At 36.3% G+C, this 22,548-nt stretch overlaps 1 protein-coding gene across 1 annotated transcript; it reads right to left on the minus strand.

Annotated features, from left to right (window-relative positions):
• Positions 1-9,072: 9,072 nt before the first annotated feature.
• Positions 9,073-10,708, minus strand: LOC107704480 (gastrula zinc finger protein XlCGF7.1). The gene has a single exon (XM_016507411.1). It carries the CDS (start codon positions 10,448-10,450, stop codon positions 9,500-9,502), a length of 951 nt encoding a protein of 316 aa, XP_016362897.1. The 5' UTR covers positions 10,451-10,708; the 3' UTR covers positions 9,073-9,499.
• Between the last annotated feature and the right edge of the window lie 11,840 nt (positions 10,709-22,548).

Consider the following 22,548-nt stretch of genomic DNA (forward strand, 5'->3'; position numbering starts at 1 on the left):
CTTAAAGGTGCAGTAGGAGATCTTGGAAAATGCTAACTTTAGCCTGATAGCACTGAAAGCGAACGTCACACCCTCCCTGCAGTCACTGTGTAGGGATCATATCGATCGGAACACAGTTCATGCACATAGCTCACTTTAACGAGCTGGTTATCTGAATCGGATGTTAACTAAGCGAGACATGCAAAATATGCAGAGCGGGGGTCGCGAGGACTGGAATTGGGAACAGCTGGGCTACATCATGTGTCATTCACCGGTGAGAAAACTTTAAAAGTACTGGAAACAAACAGGCAATCTTTTATGAGTGATTATTAAAGCAATCATTCAACAACTTATTCAAAAACACTGATTCATTTAGAAACAAATCAATTATTCTACCGAACCAATTAATTCAGTTATACCACTACTCTGTGTTCTGATGACTTTATTTTAGGGCTGTCAATCGATTAAAATTTTTAATCTAATAAATCACATAATTTTTCTGTGATTAATCGCACACTTCATGAAATTAAGCATAGTCCATTTATCTTGTTTCAAATGTTTATTTTGTCATCATTTGCTATATCCAGCAAAGTAAACCAAAAGATTGAAGGGTGATTCTCAAAAATCAGTATTTTCTGCAAGATTTTTTCAAGTAAAATTTAGATGACTTTCCAAATAAGGACACTTAGAAACTCCAAAAGGACACCAAAGAACCAAATGATATAAGGAGCCCATATAAGCAATGTCTGTATTTCAGCTATTTTACAAAATCTAGAACAGATCTGTAAACCAAACTAGGGCTGTTTACAACCACACCACGGTGGCAGGACATCACTGGCAGTGGTATACAAATAATAATAATAAAAATAATAATAAGTGAAGTAAATAAAGTAAACAAAAATTGCACACTAGTGTTTTTTTTTACTTAGTTTAGTATCTAAATATTGCAAATATGTAAATACTTGGATTCATGCTGAACAAGGGCATACATTTGGATTGTAACAGTCTCATTTTGTTTTTATTCTGTTCCTGTTTGCCTGTGTTCCTGATTCTAGTTTGCTTCCATAGTTTCTGATCACGGTTACACAGTTACCCCGTGTGACAGTTCATAGGCTCCAGAAATATCTTGTTTTTCAGTCTTCATCTCTCCTCGTATTCGATTTTATCACAGTCTGTATTCATTAGGCAATGTAAGAAATGGCAAGTGAAATTAAATGTCCAATGAGTAGCATTAAAAGGTTAATGCTTTATCTTGTTTGGAAATAATGAACCACCTACACTAAACCCTACCCTAAACCTAACCAATAGTGTTAACAAAAAAAAGTGAGAAAAGAGAAAAGTGTTTGCTAATTTGAAATCATAACAACTAAATTAATAAAACATCAGTCAAATATTTTTTTTTCTTATTTTATTATTTATTTATCGAATTTTATTACTAAACCTAACCAATAGTGTTAACAAAAAACAAAAAAAAGTGAGAAAAGTGTTTGCTAATTTGAAATCATAACAACTAAATTAATAAAACATCAGTCAAATATTTTTTTTTCTTATTTTATTATTTATTTATCGAATTTTATTATATTATTAATGCAAACGTATTAAAGGAGTAATGGAATATAATTACAGTATTTATTTATTGATTTATTTTTTTGATTAAGCTATTGTGTTTGTGTATTTATACTAAATGTATTTACACTACTGTTTCCATATAAATACCTACCCTGGAAAAATAATAGTATACTTTTTACATAATTTATTCGTATGTACTTTAGTAAACCTAAATGTATTTGTGGCACACTATAAATTGGTGTAATTAAAGTCTGTTAAATTGGAACAACTAATTTTGTACTAAATGCATTTTAGTTGTGCCAAAGCAGTGCTTAAGTACAACTAAAGTTGTAATAAATATAGTTGTGCTAAAGTGGAACTATTTTAAGTATACTTAAGTACACTTTAAATATCCCTTCTTGTCTTTAAGTTTGAAATGCAGAATTCACTCATCATAAACTTCAAATGTATTTTGCTGACATTACAATTACACTTTAAGAGTGTTGAACGTACATTAATATTGTACTACTAACAAACTGAGATCATACTATCCTTTACATTTAGTAACTTTAAAACACACTGCAATGGCATTCCAAGTAAACTTGAGGTGTGGTAATAGCATCACTGTGTGCTTCTAATGCAAATAATCAATCTTTATAAATTATGGCACAGCTTTACAATTCGTCTTTTACTAACATTTCCAGCATACCAGCTAACTCGCTTATCCGGAGAACATCAGTAGCTGCGTTTCCATTACCCTTCAAATTGCGAATTGAAAATACGCCTAATGGAAATGCATCAATTTTGCAAAAACTCTCATATATCACAAAAAAAGTTTTTTACGCTCACATGAGGTGGTTTTTTAACTCGAAAAAGGAATATTTCGCAAAACTGCAATGGAAACGTTTATTTTTTTTCTCTCGCATTTACAGGTCACATGGCGTATGTAAAAAGTCATATTATCATTCCTCAATGTAATATAACCTCCAAGAAACACTTCATATGTGGCTGCTCTCAAGTATAAGGGGCTTTCCCTGCCATTAATGCTTAGACCAGGGTTCCTTAATTAGTTTTCGCCGAGGGCCGAATTCTGCCAACAATACCAAGCCAAGGGCCACTGACCTATATATATATATATATAATTGTTATTATTATTACAATTATTATATTATTGTTGCTTTTGTTAAAATAATCACAAGATGGTCACAAGATCACTGAATATTCAGACTTTTTCCCCCAGTAGTCTGTTTTATTCAAACAATTATGTTTGCATTTTTGCATTTAGATACAAAAGAACTTTGCCTGTTGAATATTAAAAACAAATGAACAAACAAAAAATCTGGATCTCCATGTCACAATAGATATTTTACCTCCAGATCTTGAAAATAAATTAAAGCAAACTTGTACGTTAAAACTGTGAACTCACTGCGAACCAACATGTGTATTCCATAACAAAGATATCAGTCACTCACTCACTCAAAACTGTTCAGTCTATTCACATTTGCATCATCTATTTTCCGTGTCCACTTTTCTTTTCTACACACTCGCCATGTTTTTGCTGTCACATTGTATCTACACTGGACAAAGCATTGCAATTGCAAATCATTTGAACGGTGAATCATATGAATCATATGTAAATCATATGAATCATTTGAACGTTGTGTCAGTACGTTATAAATAGAACGAGTCAGCAGTTTACTGTCAGGGATTTGTCGTGTTGCGCCGCATCCAAGACAGCATCACTGATTATAACGAGTTCTTGTATTTTATTGCGTCGCGCCGTGCCGCTCGCGTCCGGTGTAGACACGATGTAGGCCTACGTTAATGTAGCTTTCTGATACTGCGTTTCATGTCACATTATTTGAAATTAGCGAGAGGAAAAAATTGCGTTTTAGTCGCATAACATCGGTTAATTGAAATGCCGTCATTTCGCAATACTTCTTTTATCGACATTCATAAAATATCGCCAAAGTTTTGCACAAATCTGTAATGGAAACACGCCTAATGACACACTGGGAACAGACATTTGAACATTGAATGTAAGAAACACTGCAGACTGGATTCGAACCCAGGTCGCTGCGACACAAGCACACTCGCTTTATCAGTTGCGCCACCAAAGCAGACACTACTGTGCAAAACTGTGGTTACTTTGTGTTCTTTGTATACTGTTACAAGTACTACTATAAGTAGACAGACATTTTCCATCGATGAAAGCGCAAATTATATGAATTTATGACTGTGAATTGCTGAGTAGTCTTAATACAGGCGCAGTAAGCGTTGCGTGAAAATAAATCTGATACGGCCTGTAGAACATGAAAGTGCGTTAAACCTGCAGCTGACAAGCCAGTGGACACAGCATTAAACACCATCTGCCCTTTTACCTGACATGATCTGTCATTAACGCTGCAGGAAACAATTGCATAAACTACCATAACATTAGTTTTATTTTTGTGCACGCACTAAAACACAAACAGTTCCGTTAGTTGGTGGAAGAATGTGAACGTGCAGAATTGCTTATGTTTCAGTGCATGCGGATGGAGTAAAACCATCAATAACATTTCTCTGCCCGTTGTCTCTGCACGCTTCTACTCTGACCTGCACAAGTGTTTCTAATGTAAAACACAATTAAACGATTTGGCGGTTTCACGGTCTCGCAGTAGGCTACGCTGCGGATTTAAATGTGACGCATGGATTGAAATTATTTTAGATTGTTACTTTTCATGCAGTTAAGGTCTCTAAAGTTATTTGACATTTTATTTTTTGTTTAATTTTGAGGGTTGGTCAGGATAGTTTTTAATAATTCGTTTAATAATTCATAATATTTTGACAGGCCAAAAGGCTGCAGTCCACATTTCAAAGTGCAATGTTGCCGTTGTCTGTACGGGACATTAAAGAACCATTAATGAAGAAAAAAAGTGTGTTGGTACAGGTGCATTGGAGTGTATTAGGAATATACTAAAGTAATAACCCTCTGATCTTTCACCATTTCAAACTGACTAGCTATATGTTGTTTACATATCTTTACTTTTGTAACTACTTTCTGTATGTATGTAAAGCTGCTTTGCAACCATGCAAAATTGTGAAAAAACACTAAATGTGAAGTGTGGTTAAATTATTAAAAAAGGTAAAGGTAATAATTATAAAACAAAGTACTGCATAATTATGAATTATTATTATTATTTGCAACTCAAAACATTTATTTTTATCTATACTATTTTTATACTCAACAAGTAGAACTCAAATAGTGTATTGCATTGTACATTTAATCATAACAGGTCAACAGAGGATTCAACAAAAACAAATTACTGAAGTATTACTTCAATATTTAACAAATTAAATGGTTTTATTTGCAAATTGCTCAGTTACATTTGCGCCGTAGGCAAAAGTTGCGTTTGGAAATTCTGCCCTTACAGCACCTGTTAGCAGAAACATACTAGATGTTTCTCTCATTTTCTTTGACAATACTTAAGACACTTTTAAGGGGCGAAGGAACAAACAAATATCAATGTGATATTGTCTCTTGTAGCATAGTCTTAGGTGAGAACTCATACAGCAGCCTTAATGATATGACAACATACAATACAAACAATCCCCACAGACATACATTAAAATGGCCTTCATACAGCTACAGGATCATAAGAGGAGTTGCTTCATTCATCCCTTACCGAGACTTATTGTTGGGCTGCCTCTTTCAAAGGTTTCATCCAGTTGGTTTTATATGTGTGTGTGTGTGTGTGTGTGTGTGTGGGTGTGTCATATTTAAAGTTTTTTTTTTTTGTGCTCAGAGAACACCATTATGAAAATCACTTTTTTAAAACATGTTAAAAAAAAAAATTTTTTAAACGTTTTACTTTTTTTTTTTAAACATGTAAATGGAATTAATAACCTAGTCAGTGTACTTTCTTAAGGATGAATAAATATATTTCATCCTTCCCCAAATGCATTTGTAAAAAGTAATAGTATTTTACTAATTAATTTGTAGTGCACTAAGTTTGTGCTTGATGAAAGCATGAAATAGCTACATTTAGAGTTTATTTTCAGTTAGTATAGACGTCAATCTATTTTAGTATACTTATCATGAAATAAATATATTTTAAGTCTATTTATTTTTCACTAGGGACTACATGCTACTTTGTTTTATTGTGTTAATTCTGGATGATGACTTTGGGGTGACAACATTTTTTTTTTGTTTTCTCTCTCTCTCTCTCTGTGTGTGTGTGTGTGTGTGTGTGTGTGTGTGTTAATGTGTTAATTCACAGACCATGCGCTGTCAAAGTTCCCTGACTTCACGATGCAAGATGTGAGATGCATCATAAGGAAAAAATGCAACAACGAAAGCTACATCAAGCAAGCTACTGCAAAGAAACCCATATGAATAGAACTTGTCATATATTTGAACAATTATTGGATTTCCTTTTTTTTTGTGTTTTCTCCAGGGACTGATTTCTTGCATAACCCTACCTTAAACATTGTGTTTACAGCTTTTTGAACTGGGGTGTAAATTTGACTGTCATTGTTATTTTATGTTTATGTGGAATCCAGTACAAAAGATTTGTTTGAAATAAAGAAAATTTATGTTCGTAATTCTGAGTACGTGATTTTTTTGTGTAGTCCACTGACAGCATCCACAAGATTTAACTTCAAATTCAAAGTACAATTAAAAGGTCAAGTATAAAAATTAATAGGTACATAGGAACATTGTAGTGTACTTAAAGTGCAAAAAAATATAAATAATTAGTACTACTAGTTAACTAAGTGTACACTAACTGGACACTTGCAACTACACTTGCAGTATAAGATTGGTAACCTACTAGTTTACTAAGAGAACACTAACAGACATACACTTGCAGTATAAGACTAGTAAACTAAGAGTGCACTAACAGAACACTTGTAAGTACACTTGCAGTATAAGACTAGTAAACTACTAGTAAACTAAGAGTACACTAACAGAACACTTGTAAGTACACTTGCAGTATAAGACTAGTAAACTACTAGTAAACTAAGAAGGTGGCGGTAAGTCACTTAATGAGTGAGTCTAGTGACTCATTCATTTAACTGTTCGCGGAATCATTCAGTAACAAAACACTGCTGCGTGTTGCTTGGAGATTGCACTATACTTCTGCTGTGATCTTTTTTTGGAACTATTTTAGTTGGTGAAACAGTACAAAACAGTCAATACCGTGTCTAAAATGTAAGTAACCTAATTATGTGACTACTCAACTACTTGTTTATTGAACTAAAATCAATGTAACATTTGCAATCGTGAGAATATTCGGCAATTAGCTCCCTTGCCATGGTATGTTGCTTAACAACATCATGTTATAAATGAAAAAAACTTAACATTTTGAATTTTTACCTTAGTAGTTTCTTCTGTGAGTTTCTTTGTGTCACGTTCAGCTCTTTTGCTCATTTGATTTGATTTCTCCATACATACTGTGTCTAAAATGTAAGTAACCCAATTACGTGACTACGTGACTACTCAACTACTTGTTTATTGAACTAAAATCAATGTAACATTTGCAATCGTGAGAGTATTCGGCAATTAGCTCCCTTGCCATGGTATGTTGCTTAACTACATGTTAGAAATAAAAAACTTAACATTTTGAATTTTTACCTCAGTAGTTTCTTCTGTGAGTTTCTTTGTGTCCCGTTCAGCTCTTTTGCTCATTTCATACACTCATTTGATTTGATTTCTTCATAAAAGTCTTACAAAGAAACAGGCAGCACGAGCCTAAATAGCGCGACCTTTATACCAAAAAATACACTGTCCATTATCAATCGCTGTTTACGTTGAATGTAATAAAATCAGAAGAATCATTCTTGCGCTTCGATGCTTCACTGGTTATTTTTTGCCACTTAAGTTTTAATCAAAGACTTTTGAAGGCCTTTTATTAGGAAAACTTTATTTAATACTTCTTAAGAACATTTTCCACCCTGTTAATGTGGGGACACATTTCAAGTGAGAGCAAGGTTACATTGTGTTACCTTGTAAGATACATTGTTACAGTTTTCATCTCTGGCAAGCCATTCTTTGTAATCATCTTTGGTGAGCCGAATATCTTGAAACTTGCATTTTCCAGGCATCACGTTTCAGCGGTTTCAGCCTATTTTTTGCAATGTTTAACGGTGTGTGTGTGTGTGTGAGAAACGTTGAGGTACCATCGTAGTAGTTTCGTGCACGCGTGAACATCATCGCAACGTACAACACAAAGTACCTCATACGGGAAACACTTAACGTAACCCGTAAATGCACGTTACTAAGGTAAATCAAGCAAGCTTATATGCATAGGCCACGAAGTGTTGGCGAAATAACACATTAGCGAACCGGAGGGAATAATACGGATTTTTTTTCCAGAAAACTTCTTGCACAAAATAAATTATTAGTTATTATATGTAATTTATTGGCATATATAACAGTTATCTTTATAAATTATAAAACAATATTATGACAAGGTAATGTTTAATTTATTATATTATATATATATTTTTTACATTTTATATTATCATCTCACACATGGATCAGCATTTTCTATAATGTATTTCGTGGATGTTTAGAATTTGAAAAGCGCAATCGGCTCGTGACTCGTATGAAATCGTGACTCGTAATGCGTGACCGCATTAGAGATAAGTTGAGACGGGAAAAACTAGACATCGTGTTGGTTTCATACGGATTACTTTATCAGAAAATACTTGTTTTGGAAGTAGACATTTCAAGCTTTCTATACATATATTTCTTATGTCTTTGAGGCAAGTATTCGCTGAGATTCTGATTGTTTTATTAACGTGTCTGTGAAGAGAGGTGTCAGAGACCGAGACGGCAGAGAGTGCACCCTGTTTATTTTCTTTATTTTACAAAAGCACATTGTTTTGTTATTATGACTATACACAAATAAAAATATACCCTTTGCAAACGATACTTTATTATTATCTGTACAATAAAAAATGACAAGAGTATTTTTAGTTCTTTTCGTGGTCATCAAGAAAATATGAGACAGACCGCACCAGTGAGGGCTTCGACCCCAGAGGGTTAAAGAAGAGTCCTTCTGTATGGGAATTATGAGCCTTTTCTATGGGGAAATGTAGTGAGAGTTGCTCTGCCCACATTCCTTTGAGCAATAAAACCAGTGTTATCAGATGATTTGTCATTGGTTGCCATGGAACCAGAGGCCTGTTCTGCCTTTTTGAGGTGTTAGTTACATTTCGTAGGAAGGGTCCGTAGACCCTCATAGTTGGCTTGTTGGTTGGGTGAGGGGTGTTAGGGATTATTTGTTAAATATAACAAATTATTGTGTCTGATTAGTTCAAACGCTACAGGAGGAAAATCAAATTCTGCTGTAAAGCAGGTCTAAAAGACAAGATTGTCATTATTCAGCTCAAGTCAGTTCAGATCAATAACTGTTCATCAGTTTGAACTGAATTCAGCTGTAAATAGTTCTACAAAAGATAACAAATGTAGTTATTCAATTAGAATCAGTTCAGTGTTGACTGAATTCAGTTAGGTACCAATGTCAATGTTTCAAGATGCGATGTAAAGCAGCTCTACGGAAGATGGTATGCATCATCTAACTTATGTGAAACTCAAGATTTGCTTTGTTTCTGAAAGTCTTTCCACAGTGATGGCACATGACAGGCTTCTCTCCGATGTCCCTGCATGATTCCTAGGCTTTTCTTGTCTGTACAACTCATTCCACACTAATGACATTTAAACAGGTCCCTCTTGAGTAAATCTTCATATGGTACTTTTGGTTGCAACTTCTCTCCAGTGTGAATTTTCATATGGACTTCAAGTATGATTTTTGACTGAAACTCTTTCCACACTGAGGGCACATCTAAGGCTTCTCTCCAGTGTGAGTTCTCATGTTCTTGTTAAGACTTCCTTTATATGAGTGAGACTCTTTCCACACTGTTGGCAGGTAAAAAAAAAAAAAAAAAATCTCTCCATAGTGTGAATTCGCCTGAGGGCGTAAAGGTTTTATTTCTTTCCAGTAGGTTTCTTTTCAGTGTGAACTCTCATGTGGTAATTAAGGTTTCCTTGTTGACTGAAACTCTTTCCACACCATTGGCAGGTGAAGGGCTTCTCTCCAGTGTGAACTCTCATATGGTAATTAAGGTTTCCAGGTTGACTGAAAGTCTTTCCACACGGTTTGCAGGTGAAAGGCTTCTCTCCACTGTGAATTCTCATATGAGCTTCAAGATGTACACGTTGACTGAAATTCTTTCCACACTGTGTGCAGGTGAAAGGCTTCTCTCCAGTATGAAGTCTCATGTGGACTTCAAGAGTTTTATGTCTACTGAAACTTTTTCCACAACATTGGCAGGTGAAAGGCTTCTCTCCAGTGTGAACTCTCATGTGGACTTTAAGGTTTCCAGGTTGTCTGAAACTCTGTCCACACTGAGGGCAGGTGTAAGGCTTCTCTCTACTGTGAACTCTAATGTGCTTGTTAAGGCTTCCTTTATGAGTGAAACTCTTTCCACACTGTTGGCAGGGGAAAAGGCTCTCCATAGTGTGAATTCGCCTGTGAACATCAAGGTTTTGATTTTGATTGGAACTCTTTCCACACTGAGGGGATCTGTAAGGCTTCTCTCCACTGTGAACTCTCATGTGCTTGGTAAGGCTTCCTTTATTAGTGAAACTGCTTCCACACTGTTGGCAGGGGAAAAGGCTCTCCATAGTGTGAATACTCCTGTGGACATCAAGGTTTCCATTATGATTGGAACTCTTTCCACACTGAGGGGATCTGTTAGGCTTCTCTCGATTGTGAATTTCCATGTGCCTGTCAAGGTTTCCTTGTTGATTGAAACTTTTTCCACACTGTTTGCAGGTGAAAGGCTTCTCTCCTGTGTGAGTTCTCATGTGCCTGTTAAGTCTTTCTTTACGAGTGAAACTCTTTCCACACTGTTGGCAGGTAAAAAGGCTCTCCATAGTGTGAATTCGCCTGTGGACATCAAGGTTTCCACTTTGATTGGAACTCTTTCCACACTGAGGAGATCTGTTAGGCTTCTCTCCAGTGTGAATTCTCTTGTGCCTGTTTAGGTTTCCTTGTTGACTGAAACTCTTTCCACACTGAAAGCAAGTGAAATAACTCTTAGTTCCTGTCTTTTGAGCTCTTTTTTGTGTGGAAGTCTTTTCAGACTGTAAGGAACAAAAATACTTTTCTCCGGTTATGAAATCATGAAGCTTCTCATACTGATCTTTCTCTTCAGTTTTACTTTTCTCGAAATCATGAAGCTTCTCATACTGATCTTTCTCTTCAGTTTCATTCAGTACTTCCCTTTCCTCTTTCAATGCCATTAGGTCTAAGGTGGAAAACAAACAAACAAAAAAAGTTAACCCCAGTTTAATGGCACAAAGCAATCAATATCAAAACATGTATATGTAATGCATATATGCTAGATCCTACACCAGTGTGTCCAAACCTGATCCTGGTAAGCCGCTGTCCTACAGAGTTTAGCACCAACTTGCCCCAATAAATCTGCTAGAAGTTTCTGAAGTTTTCAAAAGCCATTGATTAGCTTTAATTGGGGTTAGAGCTAAACTCTGTAGGCCAATCAGGGCTCCAGACTCATTCTTCCCACTGGTCGCTCTTTGCGACTAACTTTCTCAGTTGGTAGCAAGAGCACATGATTTGGTCGCAATTTTTTTTATTGCGCTGCAACATGGGATTAATCAATGCATGCTGATGAACTTTTATCATAGTTTATAGTTATGGAAACGAAGGTTAACATTGAACCCGTTCTTTTTTATCAGTAGTATTATTTATGATTTGAATTTTGTGAATGGGAGTTCCTCTTTTGCTGTGATATAAGCTGGGCTTCGGGTGCTTTCACTTTTGAATTCACGATCTTGTTGTCACATTTTACAAGAAATGATAATTGTCTGTTTTGCTTACATACATCAACACACCTTTCACTTTTTAAGACTAAAACAAAAGATGGATTCATTGTTATTCTTAATTAAAAAGCACAACAACAATAAAACAGTAGGATACAATGACAAACTAGCTTACAAAACGTTTATTAACAAAAACGACTAAGACGAGGCATGGCATACACCACATGCTGTATTAAATACTGACTAATAAATTACAGAACGTTTAGCAAACACTGAGGAATCAAAAAAAAGACAGCCTCCATAGCGTAACGTGAGGTAAACAGCAAAGATAAAAAACTTTTCAAAATGAAAACAAAAAGAAAAACTAAGCTTGCTGTCGGTGACTGTGCTTGCATGGGTTTTTTTTTTTCACACAAGAATACCAACATGTTCGCCTTCTCTGGTTTAAGAAGCGGTCTTTTACTTTATGTAGCTCTTAATTTGTTTGAGAACTCAGAAAGACCATTCCATTAATAGGCGCGGCGTACCACTTCGGGAGTTATTTCTCTAATAATTTTAACGGACAGGAGTCACAACCACACATCAAGACATTGTTCAGATGATTTGTTTTTAAGACATTTGACATGTTTCCGTCCTGACAATACTAAGCGCGCCGCTTTCTCCTTTTTTCCAAAGCGTTTGGGTGCTTGCGCTCCGGAGGCGTCTGCCGTTGCTAAGCAACCATGACCTGTGCTCTCAATGAAGACGCAAACATTTCAGCAAAGGATAAATGGATTTCCAGCACTAAAAATCGCTTGCAGTAGCTCTGCTATTAAATTTATTTAAAAATGGCCATCCCTGTAAAGATATGATCAGCTGTTCCTTCATCTTGGCTGAGCTTTCAATGTTGTTACAGGAAAGGATGAAGCTGATTGGTTGGTTCTCGTCACATGACCTGCGGTGCGCTTGTGGCATTCTGAAAAGTTGAAATGTTTTTATCTCGATGCGGCCTTTTTATCCATCTTTTGCGAAGAATGGAGCTGCGTTGGAGTGTTTGATAGTATTTTGGGTGCTGTCATCATATCGCTACACCATACAATTTGCAGAAAGAGAAAGCTGAAAAGGTTTTGAGGTTAATGTGTTACAAATAAATCAAGCATAAAACTTGAGATATTATTTTAACCTGGTGAAATGTAAATGACACAGGGCGCAAAACTATATTAGTTTCTTTTTTTTTAAATCCATCTAATTGGACCATAGAACGGGACTCTCAAAGCCTTGACATCCGGGTATCCGGGAGACAAGTCAGTAAATTCGAGTAAAATAGGCTTCGCTTATCCCATGCGAATGCACCACACGAAATTCAGATGTGGGGGGGTAATTTCAAAATCACAAGGTCCCCAGATAATGCTAATCCCATGTGAATAGAGCTAAAGTGTTCCTTCTTTTGTTGCACTCTGCAGCCAATCTGTATGACTGTTGGCTATTTCTTGTAGGGCTGCTCGATTATGGCAAAAATCATAATCACGATTATTTTGGTTAATACTGTAATCAGGATTATTTAACACAATATTAGTGGGCCATATGACCAATCATATGACTTTATATGAGTGATTAATTTTAAGATAGAAATATATCAAATATATATTTTCTGTAAATAAGGCTGCTATGACCAGGGTTTCTGCAAGATTTTTAGTAAAAACAGCAGTGGTGGGCCGTCAGGGCCAGCAAAGCCTTCTCTGCTGGCCTAAACAGTAAAACCTTCTCTGCTGGCCTAAAACCGTTGCTTTAACCAATCAGATTTCGAGTTGGCAGCACCAGGTCCATCTAGCTGGCTAACGATAACGTCAGCATTTTCTCGTCCCTTGATTGGATGGTCAGCATACTAGCTAGCAAACAGCATCACTGTAAATCATTTTATTAAAACTTAGTAAAATTTGTATTACTGTTTCTCAGGTTTAGATTTTCAGTCCATTTTGAAAAAATATTTGCCTACTATATTTAGTAAATCTAAAAACAGTAGTCCTAATGACTGCAAAAAACAACCACACACCTCCTTGGCACCGGCTCTGTGAAAGACTCCTGAAGATGAAAAACCACTAGAGTATGGTAGGTTAATTTTCATTTTTGACTCTTTTATCGCTTGATGCATTGTATGCTGATGTTATTTGCGCGATATAAAGCCAGGTTTAAGTTTCCGTAAGAATATCTCAGTTTCCCGAGTGGAGCTGTATTAACCGGTCTTGTACGTTAAAACACATCTATACACTTTTCTTCATCGTCTTGTATGAATTATTTTAATGTTACTTGCTCACTTTCCTAGTAAAGCTTTGCTAACCAGTATTTTCCTCCCGCAGTCCGCTGGCAGACCGGCGGGGAGACTCGTGAAGATGAAATAAAGCAGTAAGAGAACATTAAATTGTTAGGTCAACTTTAAAACACATGTAATCACCTTATTTGTTTTATACCAATGCTATCAGTAAGGTATAAATGCGTTTGGGTGAATACATGTCTGTAAGAACATCAGATGGACTGTATTTGTGTCATTTTGTTAGGTTAATGCTTCAGCTACAGCTGATGTGTTGCGCAATTGTTAATTGGGTTTCTTTCTTAGTAATGGCATTCATTCTCGCTACATAAGATACCTGTCTGTTATGTTACTGTGTAATATTTATGGTTTCTATAGCCGTGGCATCATGATGGTATGAAGAGATGGATTAATTCATGTAAGATGCCACTGAAGGCCTAGGTGTAAAATGCATGGCCCGCCACTGAGTTTTAATGCAGCTTCAAAGAGCTCTACACGATCCCAGCCGATGGGAATAAGGGTCTTATCTAGCGAAACCATCGTCTATTTTTATAAATAAAATAAAAATGATATACATTCATGTAGGACACCACTGAAGGCCTAGGTGTAAAATGCCACTGAAAAACAGTAACACCATCTCCTAACTGCACACGATGCCGCGACACACGATAAAAGTTATCTTTTCCATGTTAATTAAGTTTTTGTCCTAACCAGACGTGATGCCGACACACAAAGTTTCTATTTTAGAAACGGTTTCTACATTATTTCTGCGACGTCGTGGCTGGAAACTATAGCCTAACAATAGGCGCGTTTCCATTACCCTTCAAATTGCAAAAACTGAAATTGCGAATTGAATATACGCCTAATGGAAACGCGTCAATTTCGCAAAAACGCCCATATATCGCAAAAAAGTTTACGCTCGCATGAGGTGGTTTTTCAGGCAATGCGAAAAAGGAATAATTCGCAAAACTGCAATGGAAACGTTTTTTTTCTCGCATTTACAGGTCACATGGCGTATGTAAAAAGTCATATGATCATTCTTCAATGTACTGTAACCTCCAAGAAACACTTCATAAGTGGCCGCACTCCAGTATAAGGGGCTTTCCCTGCCATTAATGCTTAGACAATTTACACTGCACACGTCTGCGGTGCAGTGTGGCTCTGATACGGCCACTGAAGCTGAAACCGGCCACTAGCAATGCTTGTGATTATTCCAGCCGCGCCACACACGTTTCTGAAGCGGCTCTCTGTGCTGCTTCTGTAAAGATACACGTATACGCCTCCTTTGAATAAATATAGCCACAATCCGTTAAAATCCCACCAAAATCCGTTGCCATGACTTATCGCGAGAGGAAAAAATAACGTTTTAGTCGCATAACATCGGTTAATGGAAACGCCGTCATTTCGCAATACTTTTTTATCGACATTTATAAAATATCACCAAAGTTTTGCGCAAAACTGTAATGGAAACGCGCCTAATGATAATCTCAGGTACTGATTATGTGCTTCATTCAATGTTAACAGTGTCTAATGTGAGTTTGAATATCATTTTGCGTGACATTTATAGCCGTACTGAAAACAACGACAGATAGTTTACCTCAGATCTTAAAAATAAAGCAAACATGTATGTTAAAACAGTGAACTCAATGCGAACCAACAAGTGTATTCCATAATAAATATAGTATCAGTCACTCAGTATGTACACTTAATAATGTTAAAAATGTTTCATATTTATAAATTAGATTTTAAACTTGTCCATTTCGTTTGGAGTGCAGTGAGTTTCTGCGCTTCTGAATGGCTGTGATATTTGGCTGATTCTGTCGCGTCGCGTTGTTGCGTCACGTCTGGTGTGGACACCCACATTGCTTGTCGCTGGAATCTTGTTGTGTCTGGTTAGGACACAGTGTGGAGAGTGGAGGCAACAAAATAACAGGACATAAATAGCGGGTTCATTTGAAAATGTTGTAGTGGGCTGCGGAAACATATGTGTTTGGTTGTGAGTTAAAAAAGGCTGGGAACAACTGTTCTAGAGGTAACTTAGCTATAGAAGATAAAAAAGTCCTCAGAAATTATTGAAAAATAAATAACGAGTCAGTAATACAATAAAAACAAAATAGCAAAGGTCAAAAACAATAGATAAAAATATAAAAATGAAAAACAGTGCTTTAAGTTTTTTGAAAGTCAAAAGTATTCAGCTAACAGCCCACAGAAATGGAATAGAATCTAATTCAATTCAACTGTTTATGTTCACTTTAGACAAAACTGACGAGGGTTTACATGAACAATCACCAAGCGCAGCATTTTGACAGTTTTGTGTGTAATTGCTGTTTAGGCGCGCAGTTTAAGCTGAAAGTTCACTTTACATGTCCGTGTCGGAGCGCATGGACAGAACAGCGCAAGTACGCTTTCGCACTTTTAAAAACACGAAACAAATAAACTAATAAACATTAATAAATCAAGCACGTCCCATTTTGTGAAAATCGCGTTACATGATTTTACTGATTTGCACGTTAAGTTTGGGCTTTTATGGAGGAGTGGGCAGAATGGGGCACAATAATCGTTTTATCTCGATTATTGTATTTTCATAATCACTGGAAGCCGAAATCGAAATTGTATTTCTATTAACTGCACAGCCCTAATTTCTTGCAAGAAATAAATATTCAAATCTTTCTGCCCTTTGCCTTATTGAAATAGACAATTGGCACAACAGATAGTGTTAGAAATTAATGGTTTTAATTTCAGACGCAGATAATGAGTACAATGTTACATAATTATTTATTTTTTAAGCTAATTCTGTATTATTGTTACAACTTAAATGCATGATGTAACAATGACAAATGCCCAGTGTGAAGGCAGGATCTTCTCAGCTGCACTTCAAGGCAGTGTTAGTAGCCTATTTGTCTGGTCATGTGATCTCAACACGTCTCCACATGAGACGACCTGCTCCATGTGAAATAAAACTGCTATAATTATAACACTCCTATTACATTCTTCATAAATGTCATTCCTTTCTGTAGAGCTGGAGATTTTAATAAGGATCAAATGACTTGAGTTCAGCTTTGAGAATGAAAACCAACCTGTTTGTTCCTCAGTATCTTCATGTTTGTCTCTGAATGTTTCTTCAATCTTCACGTCTTCACTCTCCTCTTTAATAAACTCAATCTTTGTTTGTTCCTCAGTATCTTCATATTTGACTCTGAATGTTTCTTCAATCTTCATGTCTTCACTCTCCACTTTAATAAACTCCATCTTTATAATCGTGTCACGTGGATCTCAGTTGCTTCTTCAGCAGTTTTTCTGTGTTTGGACACTTTGCCCTGTTTAAGATGAGAATAATTAACACAGTAAATTATTCTCCAAAATAAATGCAAACTAAATATCTGAGTGCGTCTCAATCAGCTCCATAGTTCAGTAGTCAGTCAGAGTGAGAGTTAATGGACTTAAATGACCTGACTAAGGTCAAATTAAATACAATTATACAGTAAGTTAGTAGTATGTATTTATGATATATATATTTGGAATTCAATAATTTGTACATAATATGAAATAGATTACACTTTTATGAACAAATTTGCAGCTGGTTTGTAAAAGTTGTCATTGAACATGTTTGTGTTTGTTGTTCTCGTTTGTCTTGAGCGCGCGCTGATTCGAGCGATTCGAATCACTGAATCATTTTGCGAATGACTCGGTTCAGATTATTCGGATTCTCAGTTTCTCTCACTTCTGTCCAGTACTTGAACTATGTATTTATTCACGATATATGGAGCGAAATGAGAGACGCACCTTTTCAGTTATTAAATTGAGGATGCGCTTTACTCACAAAAATAACGCTAAATAAAGTATTGCAGCATAAGATTGATTCATTTACTTTACGTAGCTTGTAAAAACGTGTAAATTAATAGAACAGTTTGCATTGATTTAAAAAATTAAAGACACAAACCTTTCTTCAGCCGAATCACAACAAAAGCAGGGAGTGAGTTATGGCTAGAAGCGGCGCTGCTTTATGACGTCACATCGCCAGAGCAAAATAAAAGTCCCGTTTACACACTCATGTCTGTTACATGCATATGATAATGCATTTCCACAATTATTAGTATTGTAAATTCAAAGATTTCATCCGGTTAGTTCATATGCATGTGTGTGTGTGTGTGTGTGTGTGTGTGTGTATATATGTGTACCTGGTGGGGACTTAAACCTGAATACACACAGACTCATGGCTTTAATTCTTAATTGTCTTCCCTCTATTTTTCCAAAAATATTAATGTGACTAGTTGTGATGGGGTTTAAGACTGTAACACATGTGAAGGAATAGATTGCCTTTAATTTTAATTTTTGGCTTTGTTTCTCTCTCATATTGTCCCCTTCTCTCTGGGTCAACATATCTGCTTGCCCAACATTAGCCACGTTTCCACTGTCGGGCCAAAAGCGGGCGTGCTAGTGTGTGCCAGGGCCAGTCGTGTTTCCACTGTCACTTTCGGGGCTTGATCATGCCTTGTCGGTGCTTCCTCGGGGCCAACGGCCCGGGTTTTTTGGCCCGACGAAAGCCTTGGGCCAAAGCGGGCCAACGGGGGCTAGAGGAGTGGTTATGAACAAAGGCGGAGTTTCTCCGCGTCAAGAGAGCATCAGTGCCGCGGATCATTTCAGAAAGTTAACAGCTATAACACCAGCATTAAAGACTTTAAAAATAATTTTAGCTCAAAACTCACTTTCAGACAGCAGCGAGTGTTTGAAATAACTTGATCCGATGTGGATTATGATCACCATACAAGGCAGAAATAGTTACAAGCGACGCAAAAGACTATGCATCCTAGCCATTAGTAAACATGGTAAAAACGACTGCTTGAAGAAATCAGACGTCAGCTTCTCATTCTCTATCACAATTGTGTATTTATTTAGTAACATTTTATTTGTCATAAGTCTCGTCTTGAAACTTTACAGCTCCGTGTATGTCATAATAATGTTTTTTGTTCGGGAGCTCCCTCTGCTACTCGGGTCGTATTTTTTGATGGAAAAATATAGAAATTATCATTCTTTCTAAATGTGATGTTTACTGTGACTACAAATAAACAGAAACAGACTCGACTATATGTCCTCTTTCTTTTGTGAAATAACGGTTCATACCGCTTTATTTCTGTGTGACTAATTTTTAATCCTGATAAATTAATTCATTATGATCAATGTATCACTTATTATTATTGCTTTTATCGTGTTCGTTTTGTGATCGCGCTAGTTCCAGTGACTTATTTCTGATTAGTTTTCTGATGACTTCTCGTTGTTGGTGAAATGATGGGGTTGCGTGACGTTGTTCCAGAGAGGCGTATAAAGGGCGTGTTTTAGTGAAGCGCAGCGGAGCTTCTGGCCTGACGGTGGAAACGCATCGTGATTTTGGGCTCGGTGCTGCGGGTCTGAGGCTATTAGCAGCACCCAGCCCCAGTTTAAAGCACTGGCTCGCACTGGCCCGAGAGTGGAAATGTGGCTATTATCTTTCTGCTGCAAATGTGGGTGCAATTTCTGATGTATGATGCTTGTCAAAGCACATTTCTTTGAATATCCTATTTATTCATATTTTCTATTAATAACAAAAAAATATGAGTTGTCATGATTTTGGTTGGTATATATTTACAGAAACCATGACTATTTTATGTATTTTTTCATTAAAATTATTAATTAATTTTAATTAAAGGGGTCATATGATGCTGCTAAAAAGAACATTATTTTGTGTATTTGGTGTAATTAAATGTGTTTATGCGGTTTAAAGTAAAAAAAACACATTATTTTCCACATACTGTACATTATTGTTTCTCCTCTATGCCCCGCCTTTCTGAAACGCGTCGATTTTTACAAAGCTCATCGTTCTGAAAAAGCGAGGTGTGCTGTGATTGGCCAGCTATCCAGTGTGTTGTGATTGGCCGAATACCTCAAGCGTGAGACGGAAATGTTACGCCCCTCACCATACTGTTGATGCCGTGTCCGGCCGGAGCGATGATTCAAAAACATTAAAACAAAAATTGAAATCGCATCATATGACCCCTTTAAGTAAATAAATCCCTGTCAGAAGTCTACAACCCCGTAACAATGAGAAATATATATATTTGTGATGGGGTTGTGGTTTTTCACTCAAAATAGCCACTGCTCCTCATGTAGTTAGTAGAGTAGACCATATATGGCAGCAATAAAATAAGTACATTGTCTATACTTATGGATTAAAATAAAGTGTTGAAACAAAATTAACATTTCCATGTTAATTTTATGTGACGGGGTTGAGTTGTTAAGCTTGACAGTACCCTCCATGACTATAATACACCTTAAAAATAAAAGGTATGATAATACTAACCATTTTCTGCACCACTATTAAAGAGACGTGAATGATGTAATTTCTGGTAAATTATGTCACGTATGAGTGGAGTCTAAATTATTATGTGCGTAGAATAGTTAGTGTGACGGGGTTGAGTTCAGACTGAGGGACATAACTGTAAAATCTTTTATAAAATATCTTGATTTTTTTTTTAAGAAAAAAGTATTTTCACAAGAAAGGAACACAAATAAATGTTTATATTATTGCCAAAAATCATAAGACACTATGCAAATTTTGTTAATTTTCTAAGTACAAACTCGGTGAAGTGCCTCAGGTACATGACAAAACGACATTGTAGGCATGATTGACGTAGCAGTGACACTGTCAGGCGTTTTTATTTACAAAAATTAAGCCGTTTGAGTTTGAACAAACTATGACAGGATTGTAATATAACAATTAATAACAAATTTTTATATTATACAGTTTAAGGAAAGTAGCATTTAAGAACAAGGAAAAAGCAAAAGGCATCTTTAAACAAATCTACTGCAACAGATAATGATTTTGTTTCTTTACCAGATTTGAATTAATAGGTAAATGCAATGAACTTATTAACTTAACGTAACTTATTAGTACACTTGGTATATATTAACAAGGAAGCATGTGAAAATAAATCTGCACTGTTAATCATTTTGATCTTTTATTAAAAAAACAAAACAAATAAAATGTGGTTCAGGCCAGGGAACTAGGACGGCCATGGCAGAACCTACGTTTTTGTGCTCAATGACACATTTTTGTGTTGATTTTGATGGTCCTTTTGGATCATTGTTCTGTTGGAAGATCCAGCCATGAAATCAAGATTAATAGGCTAACTGTGACAAGAAAAACGCCTAGAAATCCTACAAAGTAGGATATTAACTTGGAATGTTTAGATTACATTTAAGGAGGTGTGCTTTATGCCATAAAAAATACAACGATAGAAAAGGTGGCTTATTGTCGAGTGTTCCAACACATATTTTGGCACTATAGTCACATTAATGTCACAAATAAATGAAAAACTTGAAACGTATAATTTAATAATTCGCTGATGTATTCCAGCAGGTCATGCATACTTATTCCTTATCTGGCCTTTTTTTAACACATCTATTTCCATATACAGAGCTCATGATATGCCGAAAATTATGGCCATGAATTAAGAAATTGAACACATATTTTAGAATCAAGATATTTCATGATATAGTTTGGGATTATTTCGAATAAAAATAGAAAATAAATAAAACATAAACCTATATCAGTTATACAGTGGTATCGTTGCTGCTGTGTGCCACATGACACGCAGACAAACCGTAATAAGAAACTGTCCCGAGACTTCATGTAGGCCTAATCGTTTTTAGTTTCATTATTGGGCAATTCCAGCGTTACTGACGTGGCGTTCACAGTCAAATATAACCTGAAATCTAAATCTCACAGAATGCATTCATTACCAATATATTGAACCATCTCTTTATATTTTTCTAAACCCCTGAAAATAGACTCCAGACATCAGAAAAGTATCCATCTATGAACTAGGAGCCCGGTCTCATGAAAATGCATATAAATAGTACGCCAAATAAAAACGAAAACTCGTGGTATTGATACGCAAAAATGGACTTTGGCGTGCATATGATACGCATGTGTTTGGTGTGCATATAATACTTGGCGTGCATATGATACGCAGTTTTCACGTACATATGATACGCATCTACCCCACAACCCTAAACCTACCCATCGCGTAGCATATACACGCCAAAGTCCATTTTTGCGTGTCAATACCACGAGTTTTCGTTTTTATTCGGCGTACTATTTATACGCACTTTCATGAGATCGGGTTGGAACTAGAAACCAACAGGAGAATTATGAACTATTTTTGGGAGACAACATTTTATAGACTTTCTGTGATTTACAATGCACAAAACGGAAGCAACAATATCTGCAGAATGGAGAAGGGTTGACCATTAACAGAACATAAAATATCAATTTTATTTCAATTTTCGTTTTTGTGTTTCAGAGTGTGATGGCCGAACCTGCAGAAGGAAACAAGGCCCGTTTTGACCACAGAGTGACTGTGTCTTCTCTTGAGAAAGGTGACCGTGTTTCTTGTCCGAAACGTGAGGTTGCATGGAAGACGTAAACTGGCCGACAGGTGGGATCCTGTAGTACATGTTGTCGTGAGTCGTGCAGGCGATCTACCAGTCTATACAGTGAGACCCGAGAAACCAGAAGATCATCTACATACGCTGCATAGAGATTTATTGCTATCTTGTGGGTTTGTGTCTTCACTTATTGATGATGAGATCAATGTGGCAAAAACTCAGAAGCGGGTAACCAGACAGAGTCGAGACGTAGAAGACGAGGAATGCCCAGAGAACTACCCAAGTTTAAATGAGGATGCTTACGTACCCCAAATCTCTGATGTGCCAGCCATTACTTCAGAAAGGTTTATCCAGGAGTACAATGTCATAAGGAATCCTACAGAGATTCCTTTTAATTCTAATTCTGCGAACCAAATCTCACCAGATTCGATGCCTGTCTCCAACGATGCTCTGGAAGATGTGAACGCAGGAAGTGTGG

The sequence above is a fragment of the Sinocyclocheilus anshuiensis genome, unplaced genomic scaffold, assembly GCF_001515605.1.
Source record: "Sinocyclocheilus anshuiensis isolate Anshui unplaced genomic scaffold, SAMN03320099.WGS_v1.1 scaffold2460, whole genome shotgun sequence".
In the NCBI taxonomy this organism is placed as follows: Eukaryota; Metazoa; Chordata; class Actinopteri; order Cypriniformes; family Cyprinidae; genus Sinocyclocheilus; species Sinocyclocheilus anshuiensis.